General features: G+C 45.3%; 1 protein-coding gene across 1 annotated transcript; it reads left to right on the plus strand.

Moving 5' to 3' along the window:
* The first annotated feature begins 4778 nt into the window (after positions 1 to 4778).
* On the plus strand, positions 4779 to 11206 carry mex3a (mex-3 RNA binding family member A). Its single transcript, XM_030072802.1, has 2 exons — positions 4779 to 5270; positions 8822 to 11206. Exons 1-2 carry the CDS (start codon positions 4850 to 4852, stop codon positions 9973 to 9975), a joined length of 1575 nt encoding a protein of 524 aa, XP_029928662.1. The 5' UTR covers positions 4779 to 4849; the 3' UTR covers positions 9976 to 11206.
* Positions 11207 to 13120: the final 1914 nt, after the last annotated feature.

Here is a 13120-nt window from a genome sequence, read left to right on the forward strand (position 1 = left end):
AGAGAGAGAGATGGGAGAAGGAGGGGAAGAGTGAGTGAGAGAGAGATGACCTAATACCCGAAAAAAGCAATGAAGTCATTGCACCTGACTCATATTCCCAGCTGACAGTAGCTCTCCCAATCATAACATCCCTTTGTGTGTATGTGTGTGTGTTGTGTGCCTGTCAGAAGGTGAGGGAAGATTGTATCTGTGTGGGTCAACAGCCTCTGTGTGGGGGTGTATGCATGTATTTGCTCGCAGGTGAGGGGAGATTGTGTTTGCCCGAGTGTGTGGGTCAACAAAGTGCACTGGTTTTTGTGGGGGGAGAGAGTGGATATTTGTCGCACCAGCCCCCCGCTACACACACATTCTCATAAACAGCCGGCACTGGGAACAAGAGATGCATGAACTGCTGGAGTTTGCCGTGGCCGTACTAACGGGTCACACAGCTCATTCAGAGAATCCCCCAGCATTCAAGAGGCATACAGGTGAATAAGCAAAACCAATAGGGCTGACTCCAGGGAGCAAAGACAACCTAAATTTGAAACGAATTACATGTAAATGAGAGTGATTTCATCTGGCTGTGCCTGAAAATAATCAGCAGTAACTGAACCCCTTATGGAGAGCCTGCATGACAAGTCTTGTCTGGAATGTTTCAGGGAAAAGAGCATCCATGAAGACAACACAGAGATAACTATGCTTTACTGCCAATAATGTGATTGAATGTCTGTAATATGTGGAATGTGTGCCTTTATATGTGGAGCTCTGTACGGTTTTGAGATCTCAGGATTTATTTTTTGCTGACTGTCACACAGAGTTTGGGAAGAAAACCCTCATGATCTCTTCCACTGCAGGAAAAATCCTGCAGAAACACTTGAAACTAAAGGAACTGGTGACTCTTAATGAGGTTTTTTTTTTTTTTTTTTTTTTTTTTCCCACAAAACTGCAAATCAAGGGAAGATGAATCTATCACAAATTGTCAGTGCTTTCGGTATAATGACATCCTTCCTTTCCCCCTCTTTCTTCCTTCTGTTCACTGTTTAAACTGTTTTATTTTATACTTAAATGTTAAATGTCTTATATTGTGTGATAAATAAATAAACAAAAGGTTTGACTCCTTTAATATATAACAGAGAAAGCCTGGCACATAACGTCACCTCCGCATGTGCCATTTCATTGTTTCAGTCTATCGACTTTTCTCAAGGCAGGGCTCTCATCAGCTACGGAGTGCAAGATGTATCATTTGCATGAAGTCTTACATCATCCCTGAGTGCTGGTTCACTATGGCATCAGCACGTGGTGCTTAGCCAACATGTCCCTTTGTGCTCTCGGCAGCCTCATTCAAGTGACAGCGGGGCACCAGAAATGTCATGAAAAGGACATCTGGCCATGGAAGTCAAAGAGATGCCCTTTTGGGATTCTCAGAGATGTCTTTACAGCCTATTAAGCCTGTCTTCTTTGAAAGAAGGATACTGTCCATAGGTGAATACTATATTTGCATGGGCTGTTGGACAAAGAGATTGGTGTCTGTCTCTTCGGCATTGTAAAACCAAAGCATCTTGCCGAAGATGCAGCCTCTCTTTCATAGGGGCAAAAAAAAAAAAAGAGAAAGGACTGGTCTGACAACCAGATGGTCAAGATCATTGAGAGTTTTTTATGTGCAAGTAACATGACCTCAGCACTCTGAGTTTTATAAGTATCCCATAACATACACACACACACACACACACACACACACATACTTGCGCACATAAACCAGCACACACACACATACGCACAAACAAAACACATGCGTACAACTGAAACTATAGCCTTCAACTAGGCATTAAGGTCTGAATATAAACCAGGCTTGCAGTGCCCTGTTTAGATTTCAGAGCCAGATGAAGTGTAGCTGGTAGTGAAGCAGGTTCATCTCCGGGTCACGCAGGTCATGTGTGACAGAACGGGCCAGACAGAGGAAACAGGCACGGCAGCATCACAAAACAAGGCTTCCAACAGCCACACTAAACTCACACACCCAGACAGAGAGGGGTTTGTGGAAGGAGGGGGGAAACACTATCCCTGATCCATCCTGTTTATTGATTGGGGCCTTCAGCTCCCAGCGGATCCCATTTAATGGAGCCAGATGACCTCTTGGACACACTGGCACACTTGGCGCACCACTGAAAAGCTGGCCCTTGTGGCGTCCCCATCCCCAACCCCATCCTCATCCCTGCCATGCTCTCACCCAATTCTCAGAGATTTCCACTGAGTAAGGGTGTGTGGATGTATTTGTGTGTGTTGGGGGGTGGGGGTGGGGGTGTTCAGACCCCCAGGGCGTACCCGCTGGTCCTTCATGCATCACTCCATCCTGCTCTCCCCTTGCTGCTGCTTTTTATTTTTTTTATTTATCTGTGTTATTGGGTGGAATGGAGGATGGTTTAATCCTGGCCTCATACCAGGAGTCTCCCTGTGAGTCCTCATCTGCAGCGTGCCCTTGGGGAATGAGCCCCTTCCTGATTGGCACCCAGCGAGGAAGTCTAGACTATGATTATGCATGTAAATACACCTGCTCTTGTCTTTCTAGTAACATTTTATCTCAACATTTAGATTGTTTCTATTTTCAGACACGGAGCTTGGAACTTTGTGGTTGTTTTGTTCTGTTCTGTGTGTTATTAAAAGGCAGAAGGCATTCACACTAGAAACGCTAAAATATTCATGCTGAGTCACATGCCACACTCAGTCTGTCATATAAGCCCAAATGAAAGACTTTGTGTTGTTGTTGTTTTTGTTATTAGAGCTGTAACCCAGTTTCAGTGTGGGAAAACACATATGATGGTGAATGATAAATTGAATTTAATAAATGGGGTTAAAATGCACAGATAATCTGGATAAGACAACAGAGTGAATTCAACACCTCCCTTGGGAACACAAAGCACACACACACACACACACACACACACAAACACACACACATAAGAAACACATGCACACACACACGAGGACAGTTTACAGTCAACAGATTGAAAAGCAATTTAATTTAACAGCAATTTACAACAATTTTCATGATTCCAGGTACCTAACCCATCAACCAATTGGTGTGATTATTTTGAAAGCATGCATATAAAAAAAATTGGAGGTTCTCAGTTTCTTGTGGCATGGAGAGGCAAAGTAGATGGCTGGTTTCTGTTCAAATGAACTGTCTAATGTTTTCTCAGTGCAGACATCCCCAGAGCCTGCTGTGCCATTCAGATACCCTTGTCAAGCACATCTATACTGTACATCCAACCATGTACAGGCAGTGGGGACAGGTAATGTTTAGCACTTGAGTGTGAGTGTCTGTCACTTTGTAGAGGTGGAAACCTTTGAAAACATGGATGGATTTTCACCACTTTGTCTAAGTTAGTCAGTTCAAATTTGATCCTGTTTTTTTTTTTTAATTAATTTTTTATTTTTTTTTTTATCAATGTAATGAAGACCAAGGGGTCAAGCCAAGGTTGCCAAAAATTAATTTGGAGGCAGTATCCAAAAATTCACATCAGGGGAGCCTCGTGGCCTCATGTTCCCTCCAAGCTGTACCCGCCTGATGAATTGGTCGGTCCAGTAATTTACCACATGATAATCAAATGATAATATCTTGCCAGAATTCTTGCCAGTGAATTTTGTGGCTATAAATATTTTTTTTTCAGGTTTTTATGACAAACGGCATGAGATGGAGGGACTTTGCCCTTCCCTGTAGTCTAATTAATTGACGCCCCTGTGAAACCTAAAAAAAAAAAAAAAAGAAAAAAAAAATCAAAGCATTGCCTTTATTATTGTTATTATAGTTGCAGTTGTTGTTATAGCAATTGAGTCTTTGTGTTATTGTACAACCATGCCGTCAGGCGTGGCCTCTGTCGAGGACATCTTGGGGAGTCTGTTACGCGAAACGAACGGCGCGGTTCTTTGTTCACCAGGGCTGCTGCAAAAGCCTCGCTTTTACGGGAAATGTACGAGGGCTTTTCTGATGTTCCCCCGCTGCATAGGGTCTGCAACGCCTGTCTGACAACTCCCTTTCTCTTCTCCTCCTCATATAGAGTCCCCACCCCCGATACCCCCTTTTCTCCTATACATAACAGCCCCATGCGCAGCGGCGCCGGAGACAACAACGCGGTGACCTGCCGCAAACCACGGCTAGAGAGAGGTGGGCGGACCCCCCCCCCCCCAAAAAAATGTCACTTTAACTCCTTCATTCTCGAATAACATGCCGGATAGTCCATAATATAGCGTCCAGTACAAAGAATCTGCTCATTTTATTTATTAATGATACAGCTGACATTTTTTCCACAGCTCTTCTAGGTGACCACGTGCAGACTATAACTGCACACGGTCTTTGCACCTTTAATGCGCAATTGTTTCCATCCTCGTATCCTTACATAAATCGCCAAAATGCGGTCTTTACGTTGCAGCAATAGCGCCTCTGGTTCTAACGAATATGAGTGCGGTGCAGAGGGGAAACGGCGGAATTTATTTTCTTCTTTTCTATAGGTGAAAGCAGGCTGCTAGATGTGAGATGCCACAGGCTTGGGAACCTGAGACGGAATGGTACAACGGGAGGGCGGCTCGTTTTGTCTCGGTGAGGAGGGGGACTGTGTAAACCAGACTGGGTGGAGCAATACATCGCCTAGCCCCATCTATCGTGCAGACGGCCTTGTGTCCCGTTTGCCTAGAGCTTGGAGAGAGACTGCTGTATTGAAAGTCTGGCGGACGGAGAGAGAGGGGGCCGGTCTATGGGAGGGACTAGCGCAAAGGGGGGAATTGGAAGGAGGAGGGGGGCGAGGAGGAGGCGGCACGGGTGCTGTTTCTCCAGTCTCTTTCCCCTGTCTTTGTCTCACACACTCTTTTGTTAGCCATGCCTAGCCTGCTGGTTCTAGCAGGGATCATGGAGAAAAATGGGGGCTACGGCGGGGATCTGGCCGGCTCCGGCTTCGGAAGCGAGGGTCTCCTTGTGCCGCCCGATGAAGAGGAAGACGACTCCCGTGCCCTCAGGGTCGCGCTGGGCCAGTTGTCTCTGCTGGGGCTCGGGGAAGGCGAGGACGGCGGCGGAGCCCCAACAACAGGAGTACAGGACCGGAGTAACAATAACAACAACCACCACAACCATACGAACAACGTCGGAGGTGGCGGGGACACGGGGATTCTGCAAGGGAAAAGCAAGTTGTGCGCCCTGTACGAGAGCTCCTCAAGTGAGACGAAAGGACGAGGCTGCAACATAACAGAATGCGTCCCAGTGCCCAGCTCTGAACATGTGGCCGAAATAGTGGGGAGACAAGGTAAACCGCTGGGTTGCAAAATCTTTCCCTCCAAAGTTATTCTATTGTCCTACTAACGGTGCTGCATTATCATTGCCGTGGTTTCCAGTGTATTTTGTTTTTTGTTCCCTAAGTGTTACCTGGTGTTATTGACAAAGAAAAGGGAGTGGTGTGTGTGCGTGTGTGGTTTTTTTTTGTACTCCCCCGAGACATCAGCCTCCCACTTTTGCTACAATGTTGCAAGTTCCCGTGCACTCATCATAACGGTGATCCATTGTAACAAGTCGTTCGCTCCTTTGTGCTCCTTGTGCTTTAAGTGAATAGCACAAAAGCATGAGTGGATCCGTTCCCTCCTGGGCGCATTATTCTACATCCACGCCATCAATGTCAGCGCACAGACGCACACTGGAGCAGGGAGAGCACTTGCTTCCTTTGTCGTCTGAAACGCGCCAGATTGTTCAAAAAAGGCAACGTGCAGCTGGTGAAAAGAGGAATGTGTTTCGGTTTGAACGTTTTACTGAAAAAATAATACAATTAGCCCATTTGGTTGTGGTGGTGGAAGCTGTTTTGCTTCTCTCCAAATTTATTCAGCTCATTGTTTATGTTGCGCACTGCCCCAGTGACACAATTGGACAATAGAGCGAGTTTGTTTCCCCCTTTATTTAGGGGAGTGAGTTTGAAAGTTGAATCCCAGTCAAAGTTCAGATTCGGTCCGTTTTTCTTACAGTAGGAGGTTTTTGTTGAAAAAACCAGTATGTGAACTTGAATGACAGCAGCTGTCAAACAAAGGTGTGAAAGTGGGGGGGTGAGGGGAGGGGCGCCTTATTAGACAGTGTTGCTACTTGGCACACGGGATGGTCTTGAAGGGTGACTCAGCGAGAAGTTACACCATTAAGTGGGAATCATATGATTTTTTTTTCTGTGGGTTAGTCTTTGTCTTTTTCTGATAAAAACAGAATAGCCTATTGTTTGAGCTCATTTTAGTAAAGCTGTTGTTAGGTAAATTTTCAGTCAGTCCAAGTTGTTGAACAAGCTGGGACCTCAGCAGATTTTCTCTCAGACCCAGAAGAACCAGAAGTTGATTTTTTCTCCCTTTCTTTGTGCTTGGTGGTGGTGTTTATATGGCTGCAACCATTGTTGACTGTTGTGATGAGCCCAATTGGGTGAGAGTGGCAGGAAAAACAGGGATTGACGGATGGATGGAGGGGGCAGTCGCATCCAAAAGCTGAATGGGTGTCACGCCTAGGAGCTCAACACAAGGGCTCCTCATGAGCCCTACTTCACTGCACACTCTCAATACCACATGGTCGCCTAAGTCAGGAGGAAAGGGAGAAAGAGGAGGTGAGACAGCGAGGGAGACAGTGGGGTGGGAGGGTATCATCAGTGAATCCTAATTTATCTTTGTGCCACAAAATAAACAGGTCTCCACAATGTCAAGTGGGTCCAGAGGAGTTGGGATGGCTTCTTTTAGCTGTACTCCCCTTTCCTGCTCTGCTGCTGTGGTAATGTGGATTTAGTTTGTGCCGCTAAGTGCCCCTCATCTCCCATTGCGGCTCCTGTTCGTTACTCTGAAGTGTAAGCTTTGAATTTTAATGGGGTAACTGAAGACAGCCGGAGGGTGGATCCAGTGAGCACAAGTGCAGCAAGAGGGCCCTTTTGCCTTGACCGAGAAGAAGTGCTGATTTGGGGGGATTTGAGATGAGCTGCTTTTGATTCAGGGCCTTCGTTAGTTGGCACTACACACCCCTTCTTCTCAGGACCATGCATCGTAGCCCGCCTGGTGAATCCGGCGAGTGGAGCATCCGGTCATGGAGAAAAGGCATGGATATGATTGTGTTCTCCTCTGTCAAAGTCACAGACATTGATTCCAGGGGATACTCGTGTACCTTTTTTCTGGAACTCTTTCATTACCACACCAAATAACGGGTGGGCTTTATTTGCACCACATGCACCCCTCACATCACAGCAATGAAAAGCATGCTCCCCAGCCCAGTTGAAGGGGAAGAAACACACCACAAATCATGCAGCTTTGAACTGATCTTGTATGATCTTTGTCTTTCACCTGTTACAGGCTACAGACTTTAGTGAATGACTTCCAGAAATTCATTTTAGCTATTCATGTAGTCTTTATCTGTGATGGCCGTTAGTGTTTGTTATAATTAATTAATCCTTGCAAATTTTGGTCACTGATTATTCTTTAATTGTGACGTTAACAATTTATGTGGATTTCAATGTGTGATGTACTCTTAAGATTATGGCTTTGACAATTGGTGTTTGACCCCAAATGGCATGGAGAAGTTTATTAGCCTAATATCAGGCACTGGCCACAAATGGTGTTCTCACATTTTGAGTATGAACTAGTAAACCCCAGAATATTACTCTCTGCCAGTAACTGCCAGAGAAGTAAGTGTTCCAGAAGTAAGTGAGGCTATTTAACAGCATTAGGGAGAGACTTTGTCTTCAACCTGAGGTGTCTTTAAACCTTTTGATACATGCTGCTGTGATTTTCTGGCAGCTAACGTAATGGTACGCTGTGTTATCTGATGCACCTGGAGTCTGGTGAGATGAGCTGAGATTTGCTCATTGAATAGACGCCTAATGATTGTTGCCAGATCTGAGACAGTCTGATTTCTTCAAGACATTGCTGAGACAGGAAAGGCACGGTCGACTCGTCAATAACTGCGTCAGTCTTAATGAGAAAGCTGCTTGGATTTCTGAATGGAAATGGACGCGCTTAATGGCTTGATCCATTGCTCATAGGGTGTTCCATAACAAGAATGCTGTGTCTTTTCTTAACATGTCCCTCTTGACCTCGAATGTGTCTGACAATCCTCAACAATTACTCATTTATGTCCTGTTTTGTCCCATTCCAATGCCAGCACAGACTCAGGTAATATGACATGAAATAACATTAACCTGCACTCTCTCACATCAAGACTCTCCCTTAAAAGCACTTAATAGAGTAAGCTATTACACACTGATCAAAAAACAGGGCAAATGCAGAGCAAAGAATGGCACAAAAATGATGCATGTTTAGCCTGGCTGTATTCTCTTTTAAGTTCAAGGAGAGGTCAGAAACTGATTGCTTACAAGCATACTGCAAATTCATTGCATCTATGCTGGCTTTCACACTTAAACAAAACTATTATTTTTCTGCTGGCCAGTAGCTCTGCAGCATCCATGTATCTCTTTGAAAGTGGTGTATTTGATTTACTAGACAGTAATAAGTACACTTGATAAGTACACTACTGCTTAGGTGTTGGAAATATCATAAATTACGGTAGATTATTCTGTAACTTTCTTGCCAAGGAAATTATGCAAGATATTACAACATGATTACCATAAACTGGTCAGAAAAGGTGAAAAATATGAAGATGTACCAAACAAAGGAGAATTTAGGATTTCTTCTAGCTCAGCTTGACAAAAACAGTTGTGTGTTTTCACATTTCTAATTTTGTCATTTGATATACTTTGTGTATTGTGATACAGAAAGTATCATAATAAAGTACACACATATATTTATGTGTGTATCACACTTGGCTTTGTTGAAATGTGTGCTGGTGTCTCTGCAGGTTGCAAGATCAAAGCCCTGCGGGCCAAGACTAACACCTACATCAAAACCCCCGTTAGAGGAGAGGAGCCTGTGTTCTTAATCACTGGCCGGAAGGAAGATGTTGCATTGGCCCGCCGTGAAATAATCTCTGCTGCAGAGCACTTTTCCATGCTCCGGGCATCCCGCAACAAGCTGGGTGTGTCCTTCAGCGGCTCCCCGCCCACGCCTCTGCCAGGCCAGACCACCATCCAGGTGAGAGTGCCATACCGTGTTGTGGGGCTGGTAGTGGGGCCCAAGGGCTCTACCATAAAACGCATCCAGCAGCAAACTTGCACCTACATCGTCACTCCAAGTCGGGACCGCGATCCTGTCTTTGAGATCACCGGGTCACCAAGCAACGCCGAACGGGCCCGCGAGGAGATTGAGGCACACATCGCCTTCCGCACAGGAGGCCTGCATGACCACAATAATGAGAACGACTGTCTGGGGCCGGATGGCGGAAGCAGCCCAGCGGGCAGCAGCGGTGGTCTGGAGAGCCGGCTACAGCAGGTGTGGGGGCTGCAGGGGGGCCAGCGCAAGCCTCTCACCAGCAGCTACCGCCAGAACTTCTCAGATGCCATGGTTGGAGGGGGAGGGGGAGGAGGAAGTGAGGGAGGGGGAATCTACACCAAGGGAAACTTCTCCAGCCCCGGAGAGAAGCCTTGCTCTTATTTTGGATCAGAGGGCACCCAGAGCTGGGGTGACCCCGACTATCCCAAACAGGTGGCCTTCTATGCCCAGCAGCGTTCCAAGAGCTTTGGAGGCCTGCCCCTCCCGCTGACCAGACTCTCTCCAGGTCTGCCTGAGCCCTGCGGGGGAGGAAGCACCACCAACTCTTCAGTCACCAGCATTGTGGCCGTGGCTGGCTCACCCCATGCTCAGGCCCGCCGTGCCCACAGTGAGCCCACTTCGGCTGGTGGGGGTTTCCCTGGCCGTCTGCCGGTGCCGGACTCACCGCCGGCCACTGTGCGGGACTGCATGACCTGCTTCGAGAGCAAAGTGACGGCTGCCTTGGTGCCCTGTGGCCATAACCTCTTCTGCATGGAGTGTGCCATCCGAATCTGTGAGCTCAACCACCCAGAGTGCCCAGTGTGCCACACCCTGGTCACACAGGCCATCCGAATATTCTCTTAAGGAAAAACCACATCAGTTTTTATCATTAGTTTCATCAGTGTTTGTTCAATAATTATTTACTGTTATTATTATTATTATTGTTATTGTTATTATTATTATTATTATTATACGTAAGTACTTTTTTTGTTTTTCAGAAAATTTAAAACAACCAAGCAGATATTTTAGAAGGCACTGCTTGCTTTACTAAAAAGTATAAGAAATATTTTTAAGTTTTTCTTTTATATATATATATGCATATATATTTTATAAAAGTTTTGTTTATAAGAGAAGTATAGTACCTTGCATTTTCAGTTTTTTGACTGCTGCTGTTTTTCATTCATGAATCACAGTGTGGGCAGGAGTAGATAGTAATGTGAACATTTTATTATTCAAATTTTTTTATTTTACCATGAAGTGGGTTTATATGGAAGGAAGAGGATGATTGTTTAGGTACCCATTCTGCACCTGATTGACCTAGCCAGTCAATATGTAATTATTAGAAGGAGAGAAAAAAAAAATCATCGCACCTTACAATCATCTTGGTCTCAAATAGGATTGTCAATCACACCTTCAAATTTAGGGAGCTGATGTGAAGGTGAATTCAGCCTGCTCTTTTTTATTGTGATTGTGATTTGATATAATTGGTCCAAATGGATATTCATTTTAACAAATTGAAGGGAAAAAATAGACTGATTGTGGTCAAAGCTTTGTCATCTTTATGAAAAAGAGGAAAAAGCAACCCCTAGTGCATTCTTATACCTGGTAGTAAACCAGATTAACAATTCATAGGGTTAGGACATTCCATCACTTATTTATAGTATTTGGTTATATTTTATTGGTGTCACTATTCACAGAGATAGATGAAAGTTATACAAAATATATGAGTACAATTTTCTTTCCAATATTCATTGATTACACCTTGGTCACTGCAGTTTGTTGAAAAGATTCAGCAATGCTTGCTCCTCGTGGCACTTGAAAAGCATGTGGTTCCTCGGTTGGCGTTAAGCACTGATTTAATTTGTGAGGCCGAAAGCCTTGGAATTCATCCAGTTGGCTAGTTCTCGAGATCTGTCTCCCTGATGGACTCGTTTCAAAGCCACCTTAACCGCGCTTTATTGTCTTATGTGGTCATTTGGCCACAATCGCTGAACGATATAGGACAAAACCAGAGCTCCAGTCAACAAGCATTTCTCTGAGGTGTACACAGTGTAAATAAGCAAGAGAATTAGTGTGTGGACCGAAGCAAAGTAAAACATATAGCTGTTTCCCGATTTAGCAAAAGAATTCAAATAGTCAACACTGTAAACTACGGAGGCCCAAATCATTAATCTTTACTCCACGTCTCCCATGCTAGCAGCTTTGTATGCGAGCTCTGAGGGGCCTGCTGTCTCCCCTGTAATTAGCAGAGCTGTACAGGAGCAGGTGTTTCATGGTATACTGTGGCTGTGACCTCAAGTTGGAGGTGTCGCTTAGCCCCCTCTCTTTCTCTCTTTTCTTTGGGAGTGGCCTTTATTCCTCCCCCCCGCTTACAGTTCGATCGTTGGCTTTCGAAGGCCATAATGACTGCAGCCGTCCCACAATGCCTTGCCTCCCTGAGTGGATGTATTGTCTGGGCCCAGTAGTGGCGTGGGCTGCGGAGTGCTCGGACACGGCCTGGATCTACTCATTGATAATTAGGCAAATGGACTGGTCCAGGTGCGGACCGTGTGGGGACTCTGGAGCTGTATAGAGGCTAGGACAGGGTCCCGCAGTGAGCCGCTCACTGCCCCGCCCCACTGTTAAAAGCATGGAGGGGGCTAGTCAGACTAGACTGGATGCAGCTGGGCGAATAGGACCCCCTCCTTCCATTCCTTCCTTGCCCCTTCCTCCCTCCCCTTTCCTTTCCTTCTCTGCTGCTCTGTGCTATCCCTACTGGGGAGAGGGGCCTCTTTTGTCCCAACACACACACAAAAAAAAAAATAATAAAATGAAAGAAAAGAGACTAGCCGCATTTGGCAGCGTCTGTAAAATGAGGAGGCTTAGGAGCAAAATAAATCTCCAGTTATCAGTAGATATATGAGTTACCTATTTCAACTTTACTGAAACACACAATGTATAGTGTATCCTTTCGAGACGGCGAAAAAATATGGGTTCACACGCTACAGAATCAACACGATTACATGATCAGGGGTGCAGCATTAGCTCCCAAGCGTACCACCCTGAAATTTGGAAGGAGGCCTGCTTGTGTCACAGTGCTAGCGCAGATCGAAGTTTCCACAGAGCCCACGCCCCTCCTTACCTCCAGGCTCCCCCTGCCATCTCCCTACTGTATGGGACATCCTGCAGCTGCCCATTCACCATGGTCACCCGGGCCTCAGCCAATGGCAGCTTCGAGCTTCCAGAATGAAATCAGACAATTGTAATTGACAGGAAAGCAGAGGAAACGCCCCATTTAGCCACCACTCATGCTGAATCAAATTACACACCCTCTGCGTCTGCCTTAGCCCCGGCCTGGGGATTTCAGAGGGCTAGAGGAGAGGGATGGGGGTAGGGATTAAAGCTGTTGGGGGATAGGGGGGTATATTCGTTTTGGGGAGAGACAGAGAGAAGTCTGCTCTTTAAAAAAAAAAAAAAAAAAAAAAAAGAGTGAGGAAGACCTTGCAGATTCGGTGATTTTTATGGATCGTTCAAGTCTTGCAGAGTCTGAGGTGCTGCCACATGTGGGCCAATAGTGATGACAGGTGAACACTAGTGATTCAGCAGGCATCTATTGTATTGGGAAAGAATTCGGCTCGGCTTGTGTAAAAAAAAAAAAAAAAAAAAAAAAAAAAAACAGGAAAAAAAAGGATGAATAATTACAGCAAACTGTTGTCTATTATACAAGGACAGCCCCTCGCCCTTGTCTTTTTTATATTATTGGCAGACCACTCACTTTGTGTGTGGACTGTAAAGAAAGCACTATACTTGCAAAAAGTACCCTGAATTCTATCAGATTTAGAAATAAATAATAGCAAGCATTTTATGGATGGGGAAATTGCACAGTGGTTTGGCCTAAGCTTTTAATGTCAAATTTAAGGCAGTATAACACTGTTCTTTGAACTTAGTATTTTTGTTGTTGGTTTTTTTGTCCGCCTTAATGTTTTGTATTATTACATTAATATTGCCTTCACTTTGGCATGCAAGGTAG

The sequence above is a fragment of the Myripristis murdjan genome, chromosome 16, assembly GCF_902150065.1.
Source record: "Myripristis murdjan chromosome 16, fMyrMur1.1, whole genome shotgun sequence".
Taxonomy (NCBI): domain Eukaryota; kingdom Metazoa; phylum Chordata; class Actinopteri; order Holocentriformes; family Holocentridae; genus Myripristis; species Myripristis murdjan.

Coding starts and splice junctions, on each gene's coding strand:
- mex3a (XM_030072802.1), top strand. CDS start 4,850: ATGCCTAGCCTGCTGGTTCTAGCAGGGATCATGGAGAAAAATGGGGGC. Junction 5,271..8,821: donor CGAAATAGTGGGGAGACAAG/GTAAACCGCTGG, acceptor GTGTCTCTGCAG/GTTGCAAGATCAAAGCCCTG.